This window comes from Haemaphysalis longicornis, unplaced genomic scaffold, assembly GCF_048455015.1.
Source record: "Haemaphysalis longicornis isolate Haplotype H1 unplaced genomic scaffold, Haemaphysalis longicornis Haplotype H1 scaffold_2, whole genome shotgun sequence".
Taxonomy (NCBI): Eukaryota; Metazoa; Arthropoda; class Arachnida; order Ixodida; family Ixodidae; genus Haemaphysalis; species Haemaphysalis longicornis.
The window spans coordinates 266,718,434-266,745,543 of NW_027526295.1; the positions used below are offsets into that span (position 1 = coordinate 266,718,434).

At 47.6% G+C, this 27,110-nt stretch overlaps 1 protein-coding gene across 1 annotated transcript; it reads right to left on the reverse strand.

Moving 5' to 3' along the window:
* Positions 1 to 1,509: 1,509 nt before the first annotated feature.
* LOC144168622 (polypeptide N-acetylgalactosaminyltransferase 1-like) lies at positions 1,510 to 27,110 on the reverse strand. The gene is made up of 8 exons (XM_077697569.1): positions 26,614 to 27,110; positions 23,505 to 23,674; positions 19,572 to 19,752; positions 16,888 to 17,215; positions 14,363 to 14,548; positions 12,791 to 12,925; positions 4,116 to 4,268; positions 1,510 to 2,705 (listed from the first exon to the last, which is right to left on the reverse strand). Exons 1-8 carry the CDS (start codon positions 27,066 to 27,068, stop codon positions 2,376 to 2,378), a joined length of 1,938 nt encoding a protein of 645 aa, XP_077553695.1. The 5' UTR covers positions 27,069 to 27,110; the 3' UTR covers positions 1,510 to 2,375.

Here is a 27,110-nt window from a genome sequence, read left to right on the forward strand (position 1 = left end):
CTACTCCGTACCCTCGCCATCAACCACGGAGTGAAGGTGCTTCCATTTTTTGTTGTTACCTCTGTACCATCACACAATATGCTTTCGTATGTGCACGGCGCATGTGCTACGGTTTTCCTTGCCATTTTTTCTTGTTCTTTCTGGTGCAGTCACGTTGTACACACCGTTAGGGCTCAGCGTGCCCTGTGCTTTCCTGTCGGGCATTGTATTACTGCCTTGTGTGTTCCGCCCACTCCTGCCTAATTTCTTGTTTCAAGGGTGGCAGTACTAGATAAATAGATTTAAATAAGTAAATGAATAGATAAATAAAAAGGAAGGAACACAAAACATGCTCCCGGCGTCCCCCAACTTCGCGTCCCTGCGGCTGCATGAACGGAACGGAGCTTGGGAGCTACAAGCGGAGGCAACGCCAATAGATGACCTACCGGCGGCTTTCATTAATTAAATGAGGAGCCCGAACTTAACAGAGGGTGGCTCACTCTGCGCCACCAGAACGCCCGAGCGATGGAGCGCCGGTTCGAGGAAGGTGAGCCAAAGTCCGTAATTAGTTATAGGGACATTACGAACCATTACAGGACGCAGAGACGACGTTACCCCGAACCTCACAAATCGTATAGCAGAGAACACCAAGCGATTTACGGGCAGATACAAGCAGGGCCACCCTTGCACCCTTACCTTCAAAACAAGATGTACCCGGAAAGGTACGAAAAGTAATGTAATTTCTTCAAGACTCAGTTAGGCATGCTCGAACACGTCATTGGAGCATACGATTTCTTCAAGCCAATCCCCCACCTGGTACCTTTCCCACTACCCCACCCCATCTCTCATCTTCAGTTACCGAGCGATGGGAGGCCTTGCTAACAAGCCCCTCTCAGAAAGACCAGCACGTGTTGATATTACACACTGGACCAAGCGGGGGAGTGTTGCCTGAATATAAGAAATCCTCCAAGTTGGTGTGACAACTGTGGTAGAGGGCGCTGCCCTCGCTGGCCCCCAATGCTCCCATAGAAAGCCAGAGCTATTGTTTCTACGTCCAAAGAAAAGGCGACATTAGAATCCAAACATCCATGTTTATATTGATTCAACCCGTACGCCGATTGTTAAGGGTACGCTTTCTTAGGCTCTGCTCCCGCTTTTACGGGGAGCCGCTGCTACTGCTGATTGATGCTGGAACTGCTGCTTTCTTGTCGCGTCCGCCGGTGGGCTTTGTATTGCACCATATAACGCTGGCTTCCCGTGTCGCACCCGCGGGGATGGGAAAGCGTCTCGCCAGATAACTTTGCCCTCCACGTACCACTCCCGAGGGGCCAGCCGAGGAAGCTACTGGCAGTACAGCGAGCGGTGGATGACGCCCGAGTTCATGCGTGTATCATGTTGCCGGTGCTTGGAGCTCGAGGCGCCTTCGCCAGGCAGGTTCAGACGTTGAACGTTTCTGGTTACATCTCGTATTTATTCAAACGCAGTCGCCACTACTTATCATTATGAAAAATCAGCAACTAAACGCCAAGCGCAAAAACACTAAAAAAAAATGCCGCAGATAAGTTCATTTCAACCCCAGTATATATCCATGAAAGCTTCGCATTACGGCTATTTTTACCTGTGCGTCGGTTCCGCCCATTTTTTGTGTTCTTTGTCAGTTACTTTAATTTTTTACCTGTTCTTTTCTTTTCCGTTTTACTACATGCACCCACATCTCAAGAAGCAAGTCCTGCCGTTACTGGGGCTGACTTTACTTCACTGTCGAGCTCCCTCTCTCCCTATCAATCCCTTTTTCTCAAGTCAATATGTATAGCGCTTTAGAACTCAAGGCAGACCAAAGGCCTGGAATTTATGAGGCCACACCTTAGCGTTTCGCTCTGGCAAAGTAGTTGTGTTATAACAACAAATAACGCCAAAGGCCCAATAATTTGATTACCGCGCTAAGTAATGTGCACAAATACTCGATTTGTTTTTGCTTTGAGCAGCTGGTGTTTGCTTGTTCTCCTTTATCTCCACATAGAAAAAAGCAAAATTTCCCTAGCCCATTATTGTCATCAAGTAGCATGCGCTGAGGTCATCAGCAAATTTCTGCCCTCCAACGTCCACGCTGCGTTCTGACTTAGCACACAAGACGCAATAAATGAAGCACACAGATGGAGTTGGAACGCCCACCATGATACAATCAGCCGAAGAACCTCCACAGCTTCGGACAATTCCTAAACATATCACTCATCCAGAAAAGGCAAGCCAACGTTACTATATACAAAGTTATTCAGAGTAGGTACATCACAGAGAACTTTGTTTTTGCCTACGGGGATGAGTGATGATTAAAATGCACGGCTACAATCATTAAGCATGCCGTTCGTGATTTGAGTAGAAAGCAGAATATTCTAGGCCTAGTCCTGGGTCGGCGAGGTGGTGTCCGGTGGCCGCGCTTCGGGGTAGTGCAGGAACGTCCACATCTGGTTGGCTGCACCAGTGCAGGGCACGGCGAGCACGGCTTGCTGGTGCGTGGTGTTCGATTCAAGGCACAGCCCCGACATCCGATGCCGGATTGGTCCGCCGCGCGTGTGATCCCAGCGGTGATGCTGGAGGGACACCAGAGCTTCGCCGCAAGACCACATCACCACTTTCGCCTGGACTTTGCCGTTCACTGTTGTTTCGGGGCCCGGCTCCGCGCACAAGTCCTCCTTGCGGATCTCGCTTCCCCAAGTGTATGCAATCAACTGCGTAAAAAAAGACCTCGTTATAGTTTTGCCTGAAGCTAATTAATTCAGAGGTACAGTAGATTGCAAATTACAAGCCGCAGTGTTCCGTTTCTTGTGCTTTTTTCGACTGTGCCACGGCCTCTCAATCATTAAAGTGAATCACTTTGGTTCAGTGCAATGCCTCGACACATTAGGTCTATAGATGCATTTACATCCGTCTAGAAGGAGGCTCGATGGCATCCCCGAGGGTCGACAGCTGTAAGCGAAATAGGGGACGAAGGGGGGTTATAGCCATGTGAGAGGTCCGGAAATGTAACATTAGGGGCTGCGTCGCGTTCAGAGTACAGCATGACGATGAAACGCGATCGGTCGTGATTCTTACCCCACCGGGCGCCCGACGAGGGATTCCTAACTTTTTTATCGTCCGTGTTAATTGTAAAATCTCGCCCGTTTCTTTTTTCTTTTTCGTTTACATTTCGACCGTGTTATTTCTTACCATTTAAAGGTGTTTTGCAGTAATCCTCTAAATGACTAGAAGGGCCTTTCGAGGAACCACGGCGCATGAGAGACAGGAAGGAAACACCGAGTTGGATAGGAGGTAGGAGCAAGGGGATAGGGAATGTCTGGGTCTTTGTCTTCTAACTGATGCGTGTTGGTGACAAACATATACTCTCACAGCGTCGGTGTGGAGTGCACATCTTTCAAGCGTGAGAGATCGAGAGGCAAGGGAAGGTTTGGTTCTTCCGCAGCGTGTTACGCAGCGCTGCATGAGGGTAGTGAGCATGTGTCAAGTATGAGGGGACAAGGGGTGACGGAACTTCGCGTACTTCTTAAGAGCGGTGTCGCGAACCGCGCCGGGAATCCTCTCGCCAACCCGTGCTTCCAACACTGCGGAAAACGCCGTGGATGCATTCCCGATGCCGAGTGCATGCATCCACGTAGAGCCACCCTGTAGCTCGCTGATTGATGATGGTTTTGCGAAGCCGCATGGGCGGTATTTAAATAAACAATGTGGTAAACCCAATCCAAACATGTCCGTGTCTTCACATCTCGGCATACAGGGGTGCGTGGAGTGGCATATAATTGCGCGACTCATTTCGGAATCACTTTAACTTCGCATGATAAACCTTAAGATGAAAAACGTGGCCGCTGCCTTCACCCATCAACAATGCCCACGAGGTCTAAGGTTCGAACAGTTTTTAATCAATCCTTTTATTTCTTTCCTCTTGGTATGACTAGATATTCTTTCATTGTCATATCTGTGTCGACGCATGGTCCGGGCATACCAGTTGCGAACTGACCGACCAGGCGGCACCAAAATGCGATAAGTTCGCTCATGAATGTTAAACATGCAAAAGATAGAACTCGCTTGCAACAAGCCATCGTGCGTACACCAAGTCGAAATCCGCAGGTTTCTAAATACCAAGCCAAAAAGCATAATTCCGGCGTTTTATTGTTTACACTCGCCTGGTTCGATCCAATGGCGTTTTCAGGGTGGCACGGGTAAATTCCGAGTGGCTCCCTCTTTTCAAGGTTGTGGTTCATGGAGTCGATGCACATACCCGTTTCTGGATTCTTCACCTGCAAGCATTGGGGTGATTAGACAGCGCTTCGTTATTATTACGAGAAACGAGGAGTACGAGAAACGACACCATCCCCACATTATAGACTTTTAGCTGCCCTAGCCTGGCAGTGGAAGTGACCTGGGGGACTTTCGGCGCAGTTTTGTAGATTTTAAGTGAGAGGTAAATGATTTTCAATAGTTTTCATTGCGTAGGGATTCTCTAGAGGAGGTAATAGGTAAGGCGACTGATTACGAAGACCTATATTAACCTGATTCGTTCCCCCTTTTTTTAACCCTTTGCTTCGGGCTGCTATTCCACAATTGAGGTCGTTTGTAGGGTTCGTCAGGGAAGTTCGCTGACCTATACTTATTGGGTGTCGGACTGTGGCATTGTATGTGTATACAGTATTAGATGCGACTGCATCTTATTCACTCCCCTTGTCCCTCCATACGGCGTTGTTTGTCCGTCCACACCCCTGCGCCATTCTCCTCGCCGCCCGAGCTGCGCTCTCCGCCGCTCACCCCCTCTCCTCTCCGATAGCGAACACTCTCTCGCGAGGGGCATTGGATTGGATTCGATTGGGTTGGCTTAGCTTGGCTTTGCTTAGATTGGATTGGATTGGATTGAATTTGGATTGGATTGGATTAAAGTGGATTGTGTTACGTCATAGCCGCGCCACGTTGCGTCATAGCCGCGGTCGTTCCAGCACCGGCGTTCCGATTTCCATCGATGCGTTGAATGGAGCCTAACAATTCTGCTGACCAAGCCCACCTTCCCCCCACAACATCACTCGGTGGCAGTGGGCCAGTCTAGCACGGGTGAGCACTGCGCGGTCTCCATCGGCAGTGGCAGCGTTACGGTCACGACCGTGTACCTCGCACCCAACCTCTCACGCGCTCAAATCGAAGAGTACGTGCACAACGCGTTGGAGGAGTCTCACTACAGCGTCAACTCGACCACACCGTTCCTCTTTGCCGGAGTCTTCAACGTGGACGTGCACAGGCACGATTGGTTCGTGCGTCCCACGGCGGTCAAGCGGTCAAGTACTCGCTGGAGTGCATGACGACTAGTGCCCCAACAACGATACGGGGCACGTGCATAGACTTGATCTTCGCTGCAAATTGCACGGTGGTCCCGTTACTTCACCATCCACTACCCGTACACTTCAGCGACCACAAGGCCGTCATCGTCAACGTTACGCCGCGTGTTAAATAAAGAATACATCATACGCGTTCCTCACACGTGTCACGCAATTAGAGAATCAACCCAACGGAAACACCAAGTGAACCCCCAAGATGCGTCGCATCTCCACAGGGTTCCCCTCGCGGGAAGTTGGGGTAATTTTTTTAAGGTTTGCTGGTGTACTTCTCTTCCACTAACATGTGCATCGATTCTGTGCTGTGCGGGATTATTCCCGTATTTTTTTGCTATGAGTGTTAGAATGCTTTTCTTTTTCCAAGTGAAAACTCGAATCCTATTTACCCGGCTATGGCAGCAACATTTTCTTATTGCTGCAGGGTTTCCTCTATCTGTGCCTCATTCTCTGCCGCTTTCCACAGTCTTCGGCGTATATGCGCGGGATTGCTTCTACTTTGCCTGGCAGGTTTAGCAGTGCTATGTTAAATAAGGACGTGATAGCACCGCTCTTTTCAGAGTGGTTATGAACGAGAGGTGTATTATTTTGGATTTCGGGTCATTTATATGAATAACAGCCGTACGATCCGCCCTGAAGTTTCTCATATACCGTATTTACTCGCGAGGGGTGACTTTTCTTTGTACCCAGAAAGAAAAAATAAAACCGCGAAAGAAACGCGAGGGGTAACTTCTTGTCGCGTCAAAAAAAGAAAAAGAACCGCTCCAATACTCACGCGAAGCCAGCGGAAGCAAGGGAAGGCACGTGTATTTTTCAAAAACTGTGACTAGACGACCACCTGTGGCGCTATGAACATCGTTCGCGGGATGCCCATCTGCCGAGAGACATAGCTTGTCTTGAGCTGTATCAGACCAACACTGACCGCCGTGAGGCTTCAGCTGCACTGTTGCGTGACGAAATCAGCAGCACGCTTCTTCGATTCAACGTGGGGGCGAGGCCCTCGGTAACCTTTTCGGCCAGGTTCGCACGTGAAAAGGCTTGCTCCCACTGAGCCGCCATTTGCGGATTGTCGATATGTCGATCTTCCGGCAGCAGCTGGATTGCTCCAGTTTTCAGCCGTAGTGGAGGGCTCCAGATTAATTTCGTCCACCTGGGCTTCTTTAACGTGCGCTGAAATCTCGTGTACACGGAAGTTTTTTTTTTTTTTTTCGCCTCCATCAGTTAACCGGCCTCCGCTGCCGAGAATCGAACCCGCGTCCCCATGCTCAGCAGCACAACGCCTTAGCCACTGCGCCACTGCGGCGGGTGGTTAATGAGACTTAACAAATTCTTTCCACTTAATTGTCTAACTCAAGAAGTTCTTTCCTATACATTACATGGTCAACGAGGCACTTGTAAGAACCAACGAGAGGTATTTTCAGTGACGAACTAATTGCGTCATCATTTATTCTGACTGATAAAGAACCCCCGCGAAACGTCAAAAAATACCACGTGACGGCTCTCCCGCCCGTCTCTTAAAGCAGCGCCCTCAAATAAGCTGATCGAAAGCAACTACTTCGCTTATCACCTGTCTGAAGACAAAGCGCATTACCTTGATAAAAGCATGCAAGAAAGGAGCAGCAAAAGCAAGATTGTCGGGGCGCTTGTAGCAGACACGGCATAGAGTTTCTTAGTATGTATACTAGAGAGGAAACTGCACCTCGGAATCTATGTCGTCGTGAGGGGTTCTGGGAAGACCCCTGCTTCTGGCTTGGCATGACAATTAGATTCTTGAGCAATTTTTTGGATTTGCTTTTTTCACTATGCATTACACGTCTACAAGCTACGAAGTAGCCCAAATCCTTTCTGTTCTGTGGTAGCCGTGCGCCGTGGCAACTCCGTGCTCGGTGAAAGAGCAAGCAGTCTGTGGTCGAAACTAACGTTGGTCATGCTGGAGTCGAACGACCGTTTGACTGAGCGGGTAATATGCCGCCGCGAAAGTTGCACCTGATTAAGAAAAAGAAACCAAGCGTACCGTGGCGAATACGAAATACGACAGTCACGAACGCCTGTATCCGTCCTATCTTGTCTTCGTCGCCCACTGTTTAACGCCACATTTTCTTTTTTCTTCAAGTATGAATCAACTCGCTCAGCCACAAGTTCTGTTAAACTGTAGCTGACGGTCGGTGCACCGGTGCACCACGAAAGCCACGTTTTTATAGGCAGACTCAAACCTTTCCAAGCTAATAAAACAACGTATCATTTGAAATAACGGTAAATTTAATTAAATAAGAGTCTCTAATGAGTTTCCCCCAAATTTTAACATTGTTGTTAACTACCAGCTTAGCCTGCAGAATAGTAGGCTCAACAGTTCTGGCAAAAATACGCTTTACTTCTTTCTTCCTTAGCTTTCCACAGCCTCTTTTATTTTCCACTTATATAATAACACACCATTCTTTGCGTTCTTGTGACCCTGTGTTCAACTATACGGCCACTAAAACGTTTCAATGCAAGCCGATGACGAAAGCAACGGAGCGCACATTATTAATGGCAGCCCACGGCGACACAGACGGCCTTGGTATGAGCCGTATCGACGCTATACCCGGGTACAGCTTAATAACAGCAACGATGATGATGATGACGATGATGATGATCGCTGGTGGTATCCTCATGGTAGCGGGGGAATGAGGTGTCATCTTACCGAAAAAAACTAATATACTTATGTTTTGTACTCTTTGTTTATTTCTAGCGCTGCTGTTTGGGCGGGAACAAAAACTGATTAGGCACAGAATACTTATTTTTTCTATTATAGGGGGTAGCTATCCTAGGCAACATTCCCCTCTCTGCTTTTCGTGTACCAGCACTCTAATCTTCTCTTAGTTTCCTCGACAGCCTTGAAGTTACCTCCCTCTGTGCTACCCTTAACTCCTAGGGCTTCTCGAAGCCGAATATTTCCCCCATGTAGATTTGGATGCATACCGTCGCATTCTAACACTATGTGCCCCACAGTTGGTTTCTTTCCCGCAGGCCACGCATACCCTGTCATTTTGTGTATAGTTCCCCAAAAAGCTCGTAGAAATTTTCCTTTATTATGTGCAATTTCTCAGCCCTGCCCATCTCTAGCGACGATTTAGCTTGCATTTTTTCTCTCCATTTATTCGTTTCTATCTTCCTTGCCTTTTTTTATTACCTTGGCTGTCTTAGCGTCTCCACTGTTGTATCCGCATTTGATCGTTAGCCTTCTAGTCCTCCTTAGCCACTGTGTGTCCACGCTTTTCATGTATAGGTTCCTAAAAACTTCAGCTGTCCACATACGCTTATCAATTGCTCTCAACCTCCTCTGAAAACAATTTACTTTGCGCTTCTGGAACTTCAGACAACGCCCAGCCCATATCTCCATGCACTGCTTTGTTCGTTGTTTTTCCATGCGCTCCTCAGGCCAAACGGCCTGCCGTTCTCTGGTTCACTTCAAGGCCTGCTATAGAGTGATTTTAAGCAGAGTACTGCATTCGCAAATGAAAATCATTGTTCGCGATTTTTCTGTGCTACACTGTAACCCGAGGCCTGTGCCTTCCTGTCCAATAATATTTATGAGCTGTTGCAATCGTTCTGGTTGTCAGCTAAAACAACAATGTCGCCTGCGTATAACATTCACGGAATACGCTGCTGTACCATTTCGTCTTGCGACATATGCGTTAGGTTGAACCCTAATTGACTTGTAGTTTCTTTTCTAACCCTGCCATGTAAAGCATAAACAGTATTGGCCTCAAATGGCGTTCCTGTTTCAGTCTTCGATGGGTGTTGACCTGCTGTGCGCATTTATGCCCTCCCCATGTCAGGCGTAATCTATAATCTTTCTAGATTGCTATAAGGAACTGTACTAAATCCCGATCTCTAAGCCGTGCAGTTTCAGCCCCCTCCACAGCAAGTTTCCCTATACGTTATCATATGCCCCTTTAATATACAAGAACGAGATCCCTAATGGTCTATTCTGCGCTTTCGCAATTTGAATGCACTGTGTTATCCCTAACAAATGATCACCCAATCACCTGTCTTCTCTAAATCCATTCTGAAGCTCCCCAAGGATTTCATTTTTGTACATCCATGCTCTAATTTCTGATTTAATCACCTGCATTACGAATTTATACATCACTGACGTTACTGCGAGAGGTCTGTATGGATCAATACTGGCTACGTTGCCTCTGCCTTTATATATTAAATTCATCCTATTTTCTAGCCAATCCTCCGGTATTTGGTTTGTATCCTCTTACCTATCGCCCTCAGAAACGATGCCTTACTTTTAGGCCGAAGCATAAAGTTGCCGCTGTGATTCATCACCGCAGCCGGAAGTTACTCCGCGGGGCGCAAGCAATGCGTTACTGGGAATATTTTGAGGATGACAGGAGCCATTCTGCTAGGTCTTGTGGACGTAATATGCTTATGAACTACTGCAGCAAGCACAAACAAACTACATGAGAAGAGGCAGGCGATATTACGCATTCACGCAACCTCATTTTAAAACGCGTACTCCCGTTTACATCCGGGTCCATCGCTTAGTGATACCGTGGATGAGCTATTGCCGATCTTAACTTGGTCCCAAGTATAGCACCAGATTCCCCTCTAGTGTACATAGTAAGAAAGTCTATGCTCTTCTCGACTACATAAATTCACGGTGAATTCCCCATGCTTTTTGCGTAAGCAAAACGTTAGCAATTAGCGCGTGATGCACGTATAGCTATGACGACATACAGTGTAATATGACACTTAGCTTATAAAGATTAAAATCAACCTATACGGTATTGCGCATAAGAGGTAAAAAACACTTGAGATGTATTGTAAAAATCCGGACGGCAGTTGAGGCTGACAAAGGGAACACATTTCTTCAGGTTAAAAATGACGTCAACACCACAAGGCGACCAAGTAACGTTAATCCAAAAGTGAGCGAAATGCGGGGGTAAAGATACAAAGAACACCGCACAATCTTTCTGTGAGTTATCTATTTATTTCAATCGCTTTTAGTAGCATAGTTGAGCTGCTTCAATGCAAACTTTGTTGTGTTATAAGCTTCCCGACCATCAACGCCACCACGCTGTCGTCTGGTGCTATGTTACATGTTTATGTCGTGATCGCAGAAAAAGACGGCCGTGAGAGTAGGTTGTATGATACGGTAAGGACAGCAAAACGCTACGCCTGGTAACAGTGGAGAGAACTTATGCTTCCGATTCACTCCTTCGTAAAGCTCGAACTCAATCAGCGCAGTAATGAATAAAACAGTCAGATTTCATTGCTATTTTTTCTTCAATTCTATCATGTGGTCTGCCAGATTACTAAGGCGGGATTAGTAAAGCGGCTAAGACTAAGGTGCGACTAAGAATAAGATGCGATTATTGCATGTTTGAACCCTAAGTGCACATTTTTGGTAAAGAGACCGGCCTAAAGCCGAACATGCTATGAGAAAATTGACCTGTTTTGGTTATGTACTGCACGAGTCTTTCTTGAATCACATACTCCATCACCTTCTCTAGGCATTCTGTAAAGGTGGTAAGACTGAAATACTCTAGCTAGTTCTAATGGTATTTATAGTGTATTTCCATTTTGTGGGCAGCAAACCGTGCAGTGTTCTTTCTTGAGGCCAACTTCCGTGCAGAGGAAAAAAAATGAGCAGTGGCTTAGCACAGGTATGCCAGGATATACGTAACGTGAGCTAAGGTTCAGCAATCCAATCCAATCCAATCCAATCCAATCCAGTTCAGTCCAGTCCAGTCCAGTCCAGTGCAAACCAGTCCGGTCCAGTCCGGTGGTAGTTCAGTCCAGTGACTGCTCCTCGCGCATGCTACGCAGGACTCGCCAGGAGTCACGCGAAACGGCTATCAAGCGGCTCCGGCGCAGCGTCAGACTTGGCTACTGCGCAACAGAAGCACACAGCTGGGCACGCACCGGCGCCAGTGCGTCTGCCGCTGCTATGACGTCACTCCTCTGGAATGCACAGACCGGCCAATGTGCAGGCCCAATTCTCTACACACCCGTACTCCAATTGGATTGGATTTCCAATCCAGTCCAATCCAATACAATTTCATCCAATTCAATCCAATCGAATCGAATGTTCTTTGCGCTTGCGTAGCACGGCCCTCCACGGTCCGTGCGAAACGGCTCAACATCGGCTAGTGTAGCTTACGCCACAAAATTCACTGACGATTACTATACTCCCTAATAGGAAATTTGAGCGCAGCGCGAACTGCAGTCTTCTCAGCGACGGATGATAGGGGCTGCGTCTCAGGAGGTTCTGACGTCATCAGGGAACGTATGACGATGCGGGCTAATGGGGCGTTAACTCCTAGCGCGTTGCCGCCGGAGAACCCGACTCGCAGTCACCGTTGGCATACCGCCCTCCCCTTCACATTTCGCCAAACTCTCCTCCCTCGCTGTATGTTCAGGGTCCTTTCCGTTCTCTCGATTAAAACGAGCCCGATTGCGAGGGACGACACGAAACATCAGGAGCGGACGCTTTAACATCCGTGTTCTAAAACCGACAAAGATGTGGCGAACGACGCCCAGTGGCGGCCGCGCAGCCCTCGACCACGGCACCTCGGCTTCGGAGAAACCCTTGTTCAGCGATGGTCTCTCAGAGGCGGACATAAGTCGCGCATTAGGCGTCTGCCATTCGCGGCCACAGGAAGCGGCCAAGCGTTCCTTAGGGCTGCTACCATCCAGAGCTTTCTACTGCTGCTCTGCGCTAAGGCTATGTACACCCAGCATTCTACAGCAGACGATCGATTGCCGCTTCTTTTTTCCAGGCAGCGGTGCCTTTTTTTTCCTCAAGCCAACGAAAATGGGCATCTGCAGGAATGATCGTCTGGTGCTCGTCGGAAGGACGTTGGTGAGAGCATGGTTCCGAGTTGCGCTGAGCGGGGCAATCCTAGGTCAGGTCTAGTAATGCAATGTTCTAGGTCAGGTCTAGAAATGCAAGTGCTTGGGACACAGGGAGGGATGGCTTGTGGCGTGCACTTCTGCACGGCTTTACGGCGATGCGAAGGAGACGATGGCTACCAGCGCCCGAAGAGATAACTCAAGTGCGTTGACACTGCAACTGGACGCATAGTTATCTCTTCTCAGTTTACCTTCCTCCACAAATCACCTACCAACCCTACGATCACCCATAGCAGCGTCCCAGCGCAGTAAAATAAAAGAAACGTGCTCTCACTCCCTGAATCGTCGGGGTCCGGGTGCGAACGGTCGCCGTTCACACCTTTGTATAGACTTTTAAATTGTACAGACGACATAGTGAGACGGAATTTTAAATGAAGGATCGACAAATCCAACCCAATTTTGCATCAAGCTCATGATAAACTCTTAAAAACGTTCTACATAATCTCAATAAAAAAAACTCTACCTGAGGACAGGTAAATGTGTTCACGGAATATTTTCAGCCTAATGCCTTCTCGGCATCAAGACGAAAATACACTCACGTTTCCGTAAGCGAAGACCTCTTCATTTGGAATGAACTTCTTCGGGTACACATTATCCAGGAACCACTTGAACGACTTGCAGTTCAGCCTTTTACGCAGTGCCTTCCGCTCCGAGACGTCGCCGTATGGTATGTTCTGCGTGAAGCGTGCAACAAGGGAGATTTCAGCGCAACTACGAGAAAACAAAAACGACGCTCTATAAAAACAAACACAAACATCTTATGCGCAATGGCAAGCTCTTGGTCCACCCATATATAAATGTTAGCTTTTTGGCGTTTTATAACGTAGAGAGGAAAGATAATCTTTTTTTGCGGGAATAAATATATATTAACGATTTCTTTGCGACTTAACATCTAGTGCATCCACGGCTTCAATAATAGCCCCTAATTTATTACCATTTTTTGTTAACTGATGCTTAGTGACGACTGAACTTGAGGTGTACTCTACATTGTTTGCTTTTGCACCCTCTAATACAAACTGGTTATGTAACAAACGTTTTTGCCCTAATTGTTTCTCACCATTAAAGGCTCATGCGGGCAAGAATTTTCTAATGCAATAATGCTGAAGGATTAAACATCAGACCATTTAGGATAGAATAAAACTACTTTTTATTTCAGGCAAGAAGTTGTAGAAGTAGATCTTTCAACCGTCACAAAAACAATTTTTCACCATATCATGGTTTGTGAAGGCTAGTTACTCGCAAGCTGCAATTTGTTTTTTGCAAGTTATTTTGATGGAGTTACTAATGAAAGTGAGAGCTTTCTTTTCGTGTTGAAATAGTGTTTTGCAGCAGCTCTGCCGGGTTCTGGATATACAGAAACTGTAAACTTCAAATTACGATGACGATTTGCGCAATAATTTTGCAGTATCCTACAAAGTATTTGAAGCAGCGTTGTCCGCGCTAAATATGCGGTTTCAGAAATAATTCTACGAGGTCTACGAATGGCCTTTTTAGAGGCTTTATATATCTCGCCAAGTAAAACAAACTTGAAAGTGAAAAACAGATGTGCCCGAGGGCGTGTAACGTCCCTTAAATCATGACGAAAAACAATCCGTCTGCACCTAAGATTCCGAGGTTGGACCTGCTCTAAGAGGCCCACCGTAATAGGGCTGAGGATTCATTCAGACCAACTGGAGATTTTTAGCCCGCCACGGAAGGCCATAAGCCCACGGGTGTTTCAGCAGCTAACTTGCACCAGGAATACAAACTTACCAACCGGGCATCGAATCCATAACCTTCTGCATAGGATTAAAACATTCCTACGTCATTGCTGACGTTGCAGACTCCAGTTTTGCTAGACTAACCAACGTAAAACCCGGAGAGCCCAAATGTAGTTTTAAGCTTGTAAAACGAAGTTGGCCGAAAATAGTTATGGACAATCCATCATTTCGGAGCCTTTTAATATGTGAATATAATCAGACATACCATATGCCTCCTCAAAAACCTGGGTGACATATATTCAATGAATAATGATCCAACATGGCCCCCATCTCCAGCGGTTTTCCTCGCAGCCAGCACACTGCATTCCGCCCCCGTGGGAATACCGCCCTAGAACGATGGTTGCAACGCACCTTCATGTCTGGATGGTTGGCGTAGACGAATTCTTTGTATTTGTCCATCCAGACCTCGGCGAGCCGTGCAGTGTTGATGCCGAACGTGTTCTTGTTGCTCGGGAACTTGATTGGGTGGAAGCCGCGGAAGATGTGACCTACGTGCGAGCAGGGTGGCTGCACCATGCTGCCACCGCACATCCATATCTGTAGACGAAGAAAAATGACTCGCTCAACTCACTGGTGTGGATGAAGGCGAACAGGGCCGTTTCGTACCGTCTGTTTTTTTTTTCAAGAAACAATCAAGAGGAAAGAAATACTGCTCCTATGTCCTTGTGGTAAAGTTACTTGCTGGAATTTCAACAAGATATTTCAAGCTAGGCGAAGCGGCAGCTGTAATGTTGTACGGTATTTTCTAGCTGATGCCCCATCATTCTCAATTTTTTTACTGAGTGAGCATCGCTAAAGAATTACTTCGCTCATTTGTTACCAGAAAATGAAGTTAGGAAGTTGTCATCCCGGTATACCCATTGGCTTCCAACGCTCATATGCGTTGTCCTGACCTCTTTATTGGCTGTGAGTCATCAGGTGACTGAAGAAAAGAAATGGCTGCGTGTCTGCTCCTTCCGTAGCAAATGTCGCCGAAAGACGATAGTCGACGGGCGCCTCTGCCAAATAAAGACCTCCCTTTTTTTCCTGCTCACCTCTCATGCGGTTCTTTTCCCCTCTCGTTCCTACCAAGGTAACAGGCTAGAGGCTTTCTCAAGTAAAATTAAATTTCCCGCGTTCTACTTCTCCAAGTCGGGTGCCTCGATGACAACGCTACGGTACGGCGGAGGCGCGTATGAATTGAGACACACAACTACAACCTTTATAGAAGCACGACGCCCTAATGCGTGAGCGCTCCAAACTAAACGTGGATCCCATCTTATGGAACCTTTCGTTGCTATTGCCGTTGGATTTCTAATGGCGCGAGGAGGTGGCGCTGGCAACAGCAGGCGACGGTCTTCTGCCGTTGATATAGCATTTCATTTGCTATCGCAAAAACCAAGCATCCATGATTTTTTTTATTAAAGGAACACTGCAAATACCACTTATGTATTGATTTCCTGCCTTATATTTGCGTATTGTCTTGTTCTTCTTCAACGTTGCTGACAAGCATGAAGAGTGACGCCGGACGGAAACGTTCAGATTTGGCTGCGAGTATTTTACTTTGGCCAGGCACGAGTCACCGACAGTCAGTCAGACAGACAGACTAATATTTCTGCGTTTCAGTAGCGCAAGAAAGTCTATAGTCTTAAAAAATGTTCATGGTGAAAAGACGAAGTATAACCAGCCAAACCTGCTGGCGCCGCAGTCGTGAGGGACAGCCGGGTAAATGACGGGGTCACGTTAGTCCTAACCCAACGCTTTGAGGCTTAATTGTCGTTTACCGATACCTGCCGCCTGACTTACAGTAAGTCTAACGTTACTTGGTACCCCAATGCACTTCGGCTCAACCTTAAGGGATCTAACATCCAACCTAAAAATGGCGGTTGGGCTCAGCTCTTACCCTTAGTAACAGATGGAAAAAAGAGCAAAGATGCAAAGGAAATTGTGAGCTTCGTCCATACATACACTCAGGAACCCTAAACTCAACGTCACAAAATTAAAAGAGACGACTGAAATCTACGACTTAAAATAAATTTGACATTTCATGGGGTGCCGTTAGGCTCCACCTCAGGGTTTCGTCACGTTAAGCCTCAAAATAGGCCAGACAAGTGTGATTGGTCGAGTCTGTTCGTCATGGTAACGCAGAAAATAGGGAAAAGAGGCAACACAAGCTGCGTTTTTCTGGACGTAATACACTAAGCATCGCTAAAGACAACCACAAAACTCAGCAAAGGTACTTGGCGGCATTATTTAGCGTGAAGTCATTCTCGAAAATTCTTTCATCATAAGAAAAGGCTTAGGTATCCTGTAGTGTTTTCTTTAACTTGAATGCCAAAAATGAGGGCGTCGTCTGCGTGTTCATGAAAGCAAACATTTGTTTAGGAAGTGCAGGATGTATGCGACTCGCTGCCGTTACAGACCGGTATACCGCACATATCATTCCATCTCCCACGCTAAAGAAAAGCTATGTAGGGATATCAAGTAGAGGAAAAGAGGGCCGATGAGCGAGAAGCTCAAAAAAAAAAGATTTTCATTCCTTTTCACAGACATGATTGCGGTCCATGGTTTGGGACTTCTATGCGACTATACGATCTCCTCCCTGTTGCGACAAAAAAATTCAGAGTACGTGGACGTACACGATGTGTGTCCTGTTCCCTCTCCCACATGACCTTCTTCCCCTAAAGCAAATTGTGTGCTTTTAAAAGTGATTCTCCTTGTCTTGCCTCTGCTCGTGTGTAGCGTTGTTCTTCACTGTTTTTTTCCGATGAACACGATGAACCAACAGGCAGAGACTTCCACTATAAAAGTCACTTGATCTCGAAGCGGCTGTCATTTATTTTTAAATACATCTGGGGCAACTCCTCCTTCCCTATCTCAATAACCGCACCGCTTACTCGGAATGATATCTCCAGGTTCTCGCCGCCCCAGCCCTCCATGGCGTCGTCGTAGGCACCGATCTCAAAGAAGTACTTCCGGTCGACGGCGAACAGTCCGCCAGCCATTGTCGGCGACCGGATGGGTTCGGTGAGGCTCTTGCGGGCTTTTCGCCACTCCTTAGGCACGTCGATCCAAATGAAGTCGCCTTCCCAGTTGAAGCCGCCGATATGGAAGACGTCTGCGCCGGAACCCCGGTACAGCAGCGACTTGTCGTCGATCGCGTCGATGATGGGACACACCACCGTCGACCGGTTCCGCCCAATTATGTCGACAATTGGTTCCAGCCTGGGCAGAAAAATGCAGTGAGACAGTGCGCAACGAAACCACGCGAGAGCACGTTTTCCTTAACTTTGAAAGGCTGCCGAAAGTACTGATTTCGGTTTTTTCGCTTGTACGAAAAAAAAGGAACGTCCAGGTGGCGATGCTTTGTGGGTGTATATGCACTATCTAAACCGAAAACAACAACAACAGTACAATCGTTCTGAAACGGAATCAAGAGTTTGGCGGAAGTCGGCCTGGTAGAGAAAACAAATGACAACAATAAGAAACTGACAGCGACCAAGAAAGTTTACAAAACGATGTTCCGGCTTCGTTCAGAATCTTTGAGTTATGAAGTTTATAATCTTTTTATTAACGTGTTCGTTTTTATCAATTATCATTATCATTATCAATTTATCAATTATCATTATCAATTTTTATGAACCTCTTTGCTTTTATGAACTTTCTTGGTTGGTGTCAGTTTTTATTTGTTTCATACAATCATTCTGGTCGCCGCAGTCACTATGGGAATGCTAATCATCATCGGCCTACAAGCTTACAGAAGAATAATAGAGCAATGTGATGCATCAAAAGGACACGGCAGCTAGTCGCAAACATTGTTTAAATATCTTTACTGAATCAAGTCCAGAGAGCGAAGCTAATATTCTGAGTTTCTTTTTTAAAGAGGGTGTTCGGTAGTGTCATTTATTGTTGCATCGTCTCCACTCCAATGTGTAAATTTGAGGGGCTTACAACCAAAAAAGCTCTATACTGATCGTGAAACAGATGGAAATTGTAATTTGCAATGCCGGGATAGGGTGCATTCCCCTTTCTAACCACCGTCACGTCTTAAAGGGCAGTGCCAAGAATAGCGCATGGTATTTTCTCCTCTGTCTCCACCTGCAAATAAACGAATTATCTAGACCTCTCCAAAATAGTCAAGCATCGAAGTGTGTGCGTTAAACAAAAGCAGCCACAATAATCATTAGAAATTCCCTCGAGTGCCCTTTCAGACTGCAACCTCTGTGCCTACAGCCTGTCCCAATTTAAGAAATAGAGTTTGGGACCGCAGCAACACGATGCAGTCACAAGTAGGTCAGCGCCTTTAAGTGTTTAAGGGCAAAGCCCCTTAGTTGCTCGGTCTGTCGGTGTCTCCTGCCGGTGTCGTCGATCGGCTCATGTAATCACGGTACTAAAACACCGGGGCGGTCGTTTTCCACCACCTTGCGCCACAATGTTTCATCTCCTTGGGAAAAACGCGCACTAAAGGAACACACTGGGACACTCGTTTTCGAACGCCTCGCGCCAGAACATTTCCTGCTTCAAAGTCACGAAAGCTGTATACCTGTACCACCCAATGGTATCATCTCCGTGGGCAAAAAAGTCAAGGCACCACTCATACACTCGGAGCTCCATGCTTCGCCTTCTCCAGGTTTCCCGTTATGGTTTCACATCCGTGGGAAAAAACACGAAGGCGCCAAGAAAACTCTTGTGCACTGCATGCTTCGCCCCTTCCCAGGTTTTACGTCAGTAAAGAAGGCCTGAGATTTTTTCTGATCCGACCACTCTCTACCCGGCGCTTGAACTTTACATGAAGATCGCCAATCGTTGTATATTTTTTTCTAACACCTATCGAGGCGACGCCATTTCTCCGGCTATTCGAATGCTTTCCGCCTATGGAAAAGCCGCGTTCATCAAGAAAACAAAAACACCTTGGAATGGTGGCGGCACCTGTGGTATTTACGGCGAAACACAAGATTCCTGGTCCTAGGAGGGCCAAAGTGTGAGAAAATGGGCCAAGTGTTGCAGATTAAAATTTTATTTCCCCCGTTCGTTTAGTTGATTGATCGATTGTAGAGTTCAACGCGCCGACGCAACGCAGGCGATGAGGCGCGCCGTAGTGGAGGGCCCCGGATTAATTTTGACCACCTGGGGTTCTTTAACGTGCGCCGATATCCCCGTTCGTTTAGTGGGACCCCACAAAGTTACCTTAGAGTGGATATGGACTCTAATAAAATAATTCACCACCCCGGTAACCACATCACCCGTTTCGTTCTGGATACCACCGGTAGCGGCGCTGTTCGAGGGTGGCCAGTTTCTGAGATGGCAGCCGGGTCTTTGATAGACAAAAATTGTGTCTTGCGGCTGATGCTGCGTCCACAGGGAGAAGCAGGTGAGGCCAATTTCAGCCTGCTATGCTTACTGAGAAAAGCAGATGTGAGCGGGAACCCTGGGAACCCATGTCCATTTTCTGTCTGCCGTATTTCTCAGTTAATTGCATTGTGGTTAGACGACGCATCGAAATTAGGCTATCGCAGCTTTCGGTGTGTGTGCTGCTCGTACAGCGAACCAAAGCGAAGACTTGGCGCGCCTGCAGTCTCACCATCCGTTGGTGGCCTCGCAGTGGGCGTCGAGGAACACGATGACGTCCCCAGACGCCGCTTTGGCTCCCGTGAGCCGGGCCCGGATCAAGCCACCGCGAACCGGAAGCACGATGAGCTTCACAAAGCCCGCCCGGAAGTGCCTCCGCACGAAGCGCTCCATGCGACCGCCGGCCATCTCATCTGTTTCGATATCATTCAGACGACGACGTTTGTACTACAGTGGCACTAGAAGAAGCATTTTAGATACATGTTCGAAGTGTTACAGAAAGTTCGGTTGAACGGACGCTTTTAAGCTGAACGCTGCTCTAACAAATTATTATAGCTCTTGATTGATTTGATTGATTGCAGGGTTTAACGCGCCGACGCAGCGCAGACGATGAGGCGCGCCGTAGTGGAGGGCTCCGGATTAATTTTGACCACCTGGGGATCTTTAACGTGCGCCGAAATCTCGTACACACGGGCGTTTTTGCTTTTCGCCTCCATCAGAAAAGCGGCCGCCGCGGCCGGGAATCGAACCCGCGACCTCGTGCTCAGCAGCGCAACGCCTTAGCCACTGAGCCACCGCGGCGGGTTATTATAGCTCTTAGTGACGCTCTTGTATGAAACGTGTTTAAATCATTTTAGGCAATTTCCACGTAGAGACTGCCGCGTATTTGGTAAATAAACATGAAATTAACTTCAATTTCATCTACTTTAACATTGCATTTATACATTTGCGAAGGAGGGCGGGCAAAAGCCCCACAATATTTACGTCTTGACCATGGTCCGGGTGCTTTTACTAGCCAATATTTGTCTCCATTCTACGCTAAGAAATATAGCAATAAAGTATCGTAGCAGCGCACAGCGAGGAATAAAAAAAGGTTAGTTTAATTAGTACATTAACGTATCTGTCACGTTTTCTCGAGGAGATAGCAGGGAACACAGAAAAAAAAATGAATCCATCAGAATAAAAAATATCATGAAGACAAAAAGGTTGCAATCTGTTCCTTCCTCCACGCAGTTCTCTGGCTCTCTACTTGCTCATGGCAACCTAAAGCCGTTTTCTAAAACCAATGAAAAAAATTCACCCTGGAGCTTTGGTGCTTTGATTGCAAAGCATTATTTCTTCCGCCTGCGATGCCTTTCACGGCCTTCCTTACTGAGCACTACACCCTGTCTACGTCTCTTTCTTCCCTTTCCTTTCTTCGTCTTTTCTATCATCTTGCTGCACTCTTCGGTTCCTGAGCTTTGGCCCTGGTGGTGTATTTGCGTGGTCAACCGCTTCAGTAACTGGTGGTAAATCCAAAGTAAATGGCCTTTCCAGCATGACACTTCGCCTGCGCTTATTACTTCGAGAGGCACAATGCACTCTTAGGCAAAAAGGACTAAAAGTTCGTCCTTTCGAGGACTGACGGCCTCTGCCACAATCATTAGTCCCTTTGGGGACTAACTGCGAGGGGACGAATGGTTAGTCCCCCACCCGGATGGTCCGTTCCGATACTTCCCAAGGACGAACTGCGTAGAGTCGCAGAAAAAAGAAAAAACGTTGGCACCAGCAGGGATCGAACCACCGACGCCAGGAAATACACACAAGAAACCCGACGCGCTACCGCTGGACCACGCCGCCGGGTTTTTTTTTTTTTTTGGTAACAATAACTTTATTTACAAATATATACAGAGCCGTATGCAGTGATTACAGTGGTTTCCGAGCACATCAGAACATGGCTTCACTTAAACATAAAAAGGAGGCGATCGGCTATCATGCGAGGAGAGGGTCAGAATGCTTTGCCAAGTAACTGTAAGCCAATCGGGGAGTATTGCCCGCGAAGTCACAGAGCGTTTGTGAAGGCAGCGGTAGATCATATTCATGTGTACAGCGTGTAGTTGTGCATAAGTCGACAGATCCATTACATCTCGTGTCCGAATTTCTATCCGTGCAAGCGAACTTGACCGGGATAATTGGGCTTTGCGTTGAGCGCTTTGCTAACTTTCGGGACTATTGCTCAGTTTGATTTTAAGTACAGCTTCACAACCGTAGTTTTTTCTTGTAAATAACAAACTACTCGTCGTCGCCTAGTTGAGGTAGGCAGTTGGGCGATCGGACGACTCATTTGTTTCCGCACAAATTAGCGCAAACTAGGTGTATTCTTAGTGTCCGATGCATATGTTAAGTGCTCTAGGTAACGTATGTGAAAGGTGTCGTCTGTGTGAGTGTCAGAATAAGGAAACATGTCATATTTTCCCGCATCGGCGAAAGCGAATTCGGTGTTGCTTAGCCTGAATTCTTCAAATTCGCGTCGCTAGACGATTGCGACTGGGAAATGCAAGCGGGTTTTACAGCAGTTGCAGCATTGTCATAACTTTGGTGCCCAAGGCAATTATGTACCGAGTGTAAAAGATAACTTCGAGACGCTTACGTGTAGCGAGCACGGTTTTTGTTTTGCAGTTGTCATCAGCAACATGCGTTTTTTCTCGTCTGTTAAACATATACATATTCATTACGCTCAGGAATCCACTTTTGCTATTGTCACTAATTTTTGCGTTACTGTTAAGGCGCTTGAAAGCTTTCATTGGACGTTATTACCTCGCACGAATCGTATGCAACACAGCGTATCAACATAACCTCGCCGAGAAGCGTCTGGCCATCGCGCTCGCCGCTTCTTGCCATTACCCGGCGCTCTATTACCCTAGGCGATTTTTTTATAGTTAACATCGATATTTTATCCCGTGGCATCATCTAAAGGACCCACTGACTGCAATGACTTGTGTTTCGCAAATCTAAAACTGTTCACAGACATATGCGCGAAAGGACAACGACGACGCCATTAGGGGATTAACGATGCAGCAAAGAGACTAACTGCATGCGTTTCGTCTTCCCGTTACTCCTCAGCGATCCGCGGGGACGAACAGTTAGTCCGCATTTGTGCACACGGCACATACTCTGCCGCACATACTCCCCTTGAAGATGAACGGTGGCCCCTGAAGACTAAAGGCTGTATTTTAGTCCCTATTTTAGTCCTTTTTGCCTAAGAGTGTGACGACAATTCACGCCGCCACTTCCCCAGAATGAGCGTTCTTCGTGGCTGGGGTACACCTGTCCTCCTCAGATGCCGTCACGTACACCCTCTCCCCATTAACTGCGCCCTGTGTCGTGCACAATGAGGCGCTGTCCAGGCACACCTTTAGTCCGCCAGCACCTTGGAGAAGACGAGGCGACAAGGTATGGTCGCCTCACTCCAGAGGTCGGATTTGATTTTCATCCAGACCTAAACGTACAGACTTTTGCCGTTTCCTCCAATAAAGGCTTGAATCAATCAATCGATAAATTAAAGTAAATTTTGGTTTCGGTACAGAAACACTTGTGAGAAATTTGACGTTAATCCGGGCTTTTCGAACGCATTTGCGCTCTTCGAGCATTGGCCATATTTGGTGCTGTTTGGCGCTTTTTGTCCTTGTTAGCCTTCCACCACTAAAGGCAAACCACCGCTACCACCCAATCATCATCATCAGATACCATCCGCGTAAACCGACGCCGGAATTTCAACTTGTCGTCGGGGCCATACAGTGTTTTATCCTTTCAAAAAATGACATCCCACTTAGGACACTTTTCTGCTGTCTCCCGAATCGTACAAATGCACGGCGACCACAGTTGGAATAGGTACTTGAGCCTGGAATGTAAGCCACACATGATGTACACCTCCTCCTCTAACAAAGCACCACATTCAAACCTGAAGATCTAATCTCTGTTTCAGCGCCTCATTTATCGGAATCCTACATCTTGCGCTATTTTTGCTCAAATATAATCTAGATTCCATGCAAACTTTCAGCGAATAGCTTAAGTCTACCTACTCTCTTTCGTTGTTACAATTAGCAGTACTGTCTCTTTCTTTGTTACGGTTAGCAGTACTGTCGCGGAGTGCAGCGCCATCTGTAGGTTCTTTCCGTGAACTCACCTATCTGGCTGTGGTCATCGACGAGAATAATTTCCCTCAGGAGGCGACGCGGGGTGCGGTTGATCACGCTGTACATGGTTCTCAGGATCACCGAGAATATTTCGTCACAGTATATGATCACCACGGACGCCGTGGGAAGCTTCTCGACATCGTACGACACATTGAGGCAACTGCACAAGGATGGAAACGAGACAGGGGAATGTTGAAGAGGTAGCAAAGCAAGATGGAAAACAAGCCGAGCCGGCGACAGTAGTGTTTAGCTTCCAACAGCAGGAATTCAGGTCACTACGGTGAGCGATTTTTTTCCCGAAGGCAAACCCGCTCCAAAAGGGATGTGTGCAGCGAAGAACTGCGCGCTCTTTTCGCCCGAATGAATCCCCCGAAATCGCAGTGAAGCCCATATGCATTTTGTTTTTTGGTCATGTTTCCCACCATACCCGGCTCTTCGAGTTTTGTTTTCGCTCTCTGAAACTATGAAAACGCCTACGCATTACGTGTGACTTGTGAATGCGAAAGCATTCAGGGCAGATTGAAGGCATCTGAGTGCACTTAGAGCTTCGTGCTGCGACGAGGCGTGCGTGTAGTGCCACTAAGTGGGGTCAGCGTGCTTGCATATTGCCAGCTCAACACCGCTCTGGCATCCGCAGCTGCCCTCTTGCGCTTCCCCATGGCGGTGCCCAGCAGAGCGGTCCTTTGCGTGTGTTCTTACTAATGAAAGCGAAGCTCGTGGTATGGGACGCTTCGCATACGCGTGCGAGCCCTTCTCGGAATCCGACTCCGACGCCGTCTTTTCAACAGCCAAGCTTCTCTTCGTTGAGGCTTTCATTGGACGAAACGTGGTAACGCGGTTGCAGTGATTAGGAGAGGGCATGTCCTAGCGAGCAGGAGCGCGAGCGCCAAGCACACATGCAGAAAGTTAAAAGAATGCTTCAACGACACGCTTATATAGGCAGAGCTTTTCTAAGCTACTAAATCTGGTGACAGTGTTTATGCTTGTAAACATTGTTCAGCAAAAAGAAAACATTCAGCATATTTGAGGCGTGAAATCAATACGTTATTGACATTTGCATTGTTCTTTTAAGTAAGCGTGGTTGGCTGCTTGATTTTCGCGATAGCAAATACAAAAATACTCGATTCAAAAAGAAAAAGCGCTTGCAGCACCCTTCGTGGCAGTGTTCCACGTTGAAAAGCAACAAGAGGTTCCAAGAGATAGCGAGAGCAACGGAAGATGGCAAAAATGGTTTGGCGCGAACGGTAATAGGTCCGCTGGCTTTGAGGAGTCTATGAAGCTTAGCCTTGCGGTTAGGGAACGCCAGGTAACATCGCTGTAAACATCAGCTTCCGGGACGTTAAGCTAGTGAAGCTGGGGTAATTTTCTCCCTATGAGCCTGTAGCAGCGCGTCCGCGACGCCCCACAAGGGCACGGCAGAGAGACGTACCCTCGTAGCAGGGAGAAGTCCAAAGGGCTTTGTTTAAGATGTCGTCGCCATTTATTACCTGGTCACAGCTCCCTCGTGGTAAATCATCGAATAGTCAATTCCGAAAATATCGATACTGCATACTCCCTCCCTTAAGATGAAGTGCCCAGTAAATGCAGAAAAGAACGTAACAAGCACGGGCGACTCACATGTACATTAATGATGAAAGCCCATGCAAACCCGTCGTCGTTATCCATAAAATATGCATACCTAGTGACCGCCAGCTCGTAACTCTATCTTCTTCAACTCGCTCACGTTTCACCGCCGCTTTACGGGTGCGATATTCGGGATTGGCTCGAAGTCGTCGCATCCGTTATCGAGTAGCGGCGCGGCGGCTTTCGCGCAACGCTTCCTCTTGTTGGGGGAGTGGCGCTCTTTTTCTGTCGTCCCACCTCTTCCTTCGTCAAAGATCCGTCTGTTGAACCTCCCGTGGATTTCTGAACTTACCATGACTGGCATGCCCGGAGCGTTTTGTCAGCAAGCTTTCACATCTCTCCCAAAGTGCATACCGCGTTAGCACGCACTAGAACAGGTGTCAATTAACTGACTTCGCGAGCTCCGCGTCTGTAGCGCCAGCTTTTCTGTACTTTCCACTTGAGGCGCGAAGGCACTTGAACTGGTGAGGAGAAAAGCACGCGAGTGGTCGCGTCATGAACGCTAGGCAGTGTGTTCTCGAAAGTGGAGCGGCGCCGGCTAGCGGGATGACGCCATCGTTCTGCGAGATTTTCATGCGCACGTTCGCCGGCCCAACGCCAGGTTAAATAGCATCGCTGTTAAAACACATCAATGCCACTCACAAAGCAGAGACTTTCAGCTGGGTCTGTGAATACGGTGTTCGGCGGAGTTCCGCAGCGGCGAGTGAGCTGCACAAGCATGCCGCTTATGAAAGGATTTCTCCTTTCCTATAAGGACCGACTGACCCATGTTCAACCGCTGCTCACATCGAAACCTCCTCTTCTTCAGTCCTCAGGGTTCTCAATTGAGTATTTGCTAAAACCACCGGGGCAGCGGCAAACATCGCCGCAAATGACCTCGCATAGCAGCGCAATAGCCACGTTGACTTGTGCTAGGTGCACTGGCAGTTTTCTAGTGAAAAAAACTGAAAGAGTGAAAAACCAAGCTGCAGCGTGGACGATTAGACATCCTTAGCAAACTTACCGAATTATTTCTTTTTGCACTGGTGTAACCAGGGTGGAATTGAAATGATTAGTCAAGGGGGTAAGAGGTGGTCATGTTTTTACATTAAAGAAACTGCGTATACGCCTGTCATGTAAGCGTCTCGTAGGTGAGAATGTAATCTTACTAACCTCTCTCCCTCTCAACAATTCCATCAACTAATATCTCTCCCTCTTCACTACGCCAGGCTGATCGGGACAAGATACAAGCGAGTAAAGTTTGAACAATGGACTAAACCGGTGAACAACCAGCTGAACCGTATATTCAAGTGGCACAGTTATAAACAGGGAAGCTGGTGATAAAAGCTCCCCCCCCCCCTTTCCCGAGGCCATTCCTCGAATTTGTCATTGATTTTGACGCAGACACTCGCTGGAGACATGGGTTGGGGCTAGACTAATAACGGTACATGGTGGCGACTCAAAAGTGAATTAAGCCAAACAGCCAGTCGGGCTTACCTGTGGTGTCGGCGCTCACCAATCGTTCTGTTGAGCGGAATCCTATCGGAAACGTACGCGTTGAACCCGGCCCTGGAGAACTCCTTGTAAGCCGTGTCATTCTCGGCGCCTTTCAGGTAAACTCCCGCACCGTTCTGGCCCCAGTGAGGGATGAACCTTGCGAAGAAGTCGGCCTCGTCCGGGTCGTCCACGTCCTCGAGAAGCGGGCTCTCATCACCCGTGTAGGGCGGTGCGTCGGCGCCAATGACCACGACGCCATTAGCTGCCCCTGCAGCTGACTTGTCATCGGCGGAAGCTACGGCACCGCGCTTTCGTGCGAACAATCCCATGAAGGGGATGTCCTCGTCTGGTGTGGTGCGACTTTGTAGCAACATCACTATGACTACGGAGATCGTGAAGGCGACGAGGAGGCGAGCGATACTGGAACGGCGGCGCTTGAAAAGTAGAAAGGCCATGCTGTTCGGCGTCACTTGTGGCCCACAGAACGGCGAGGTTGA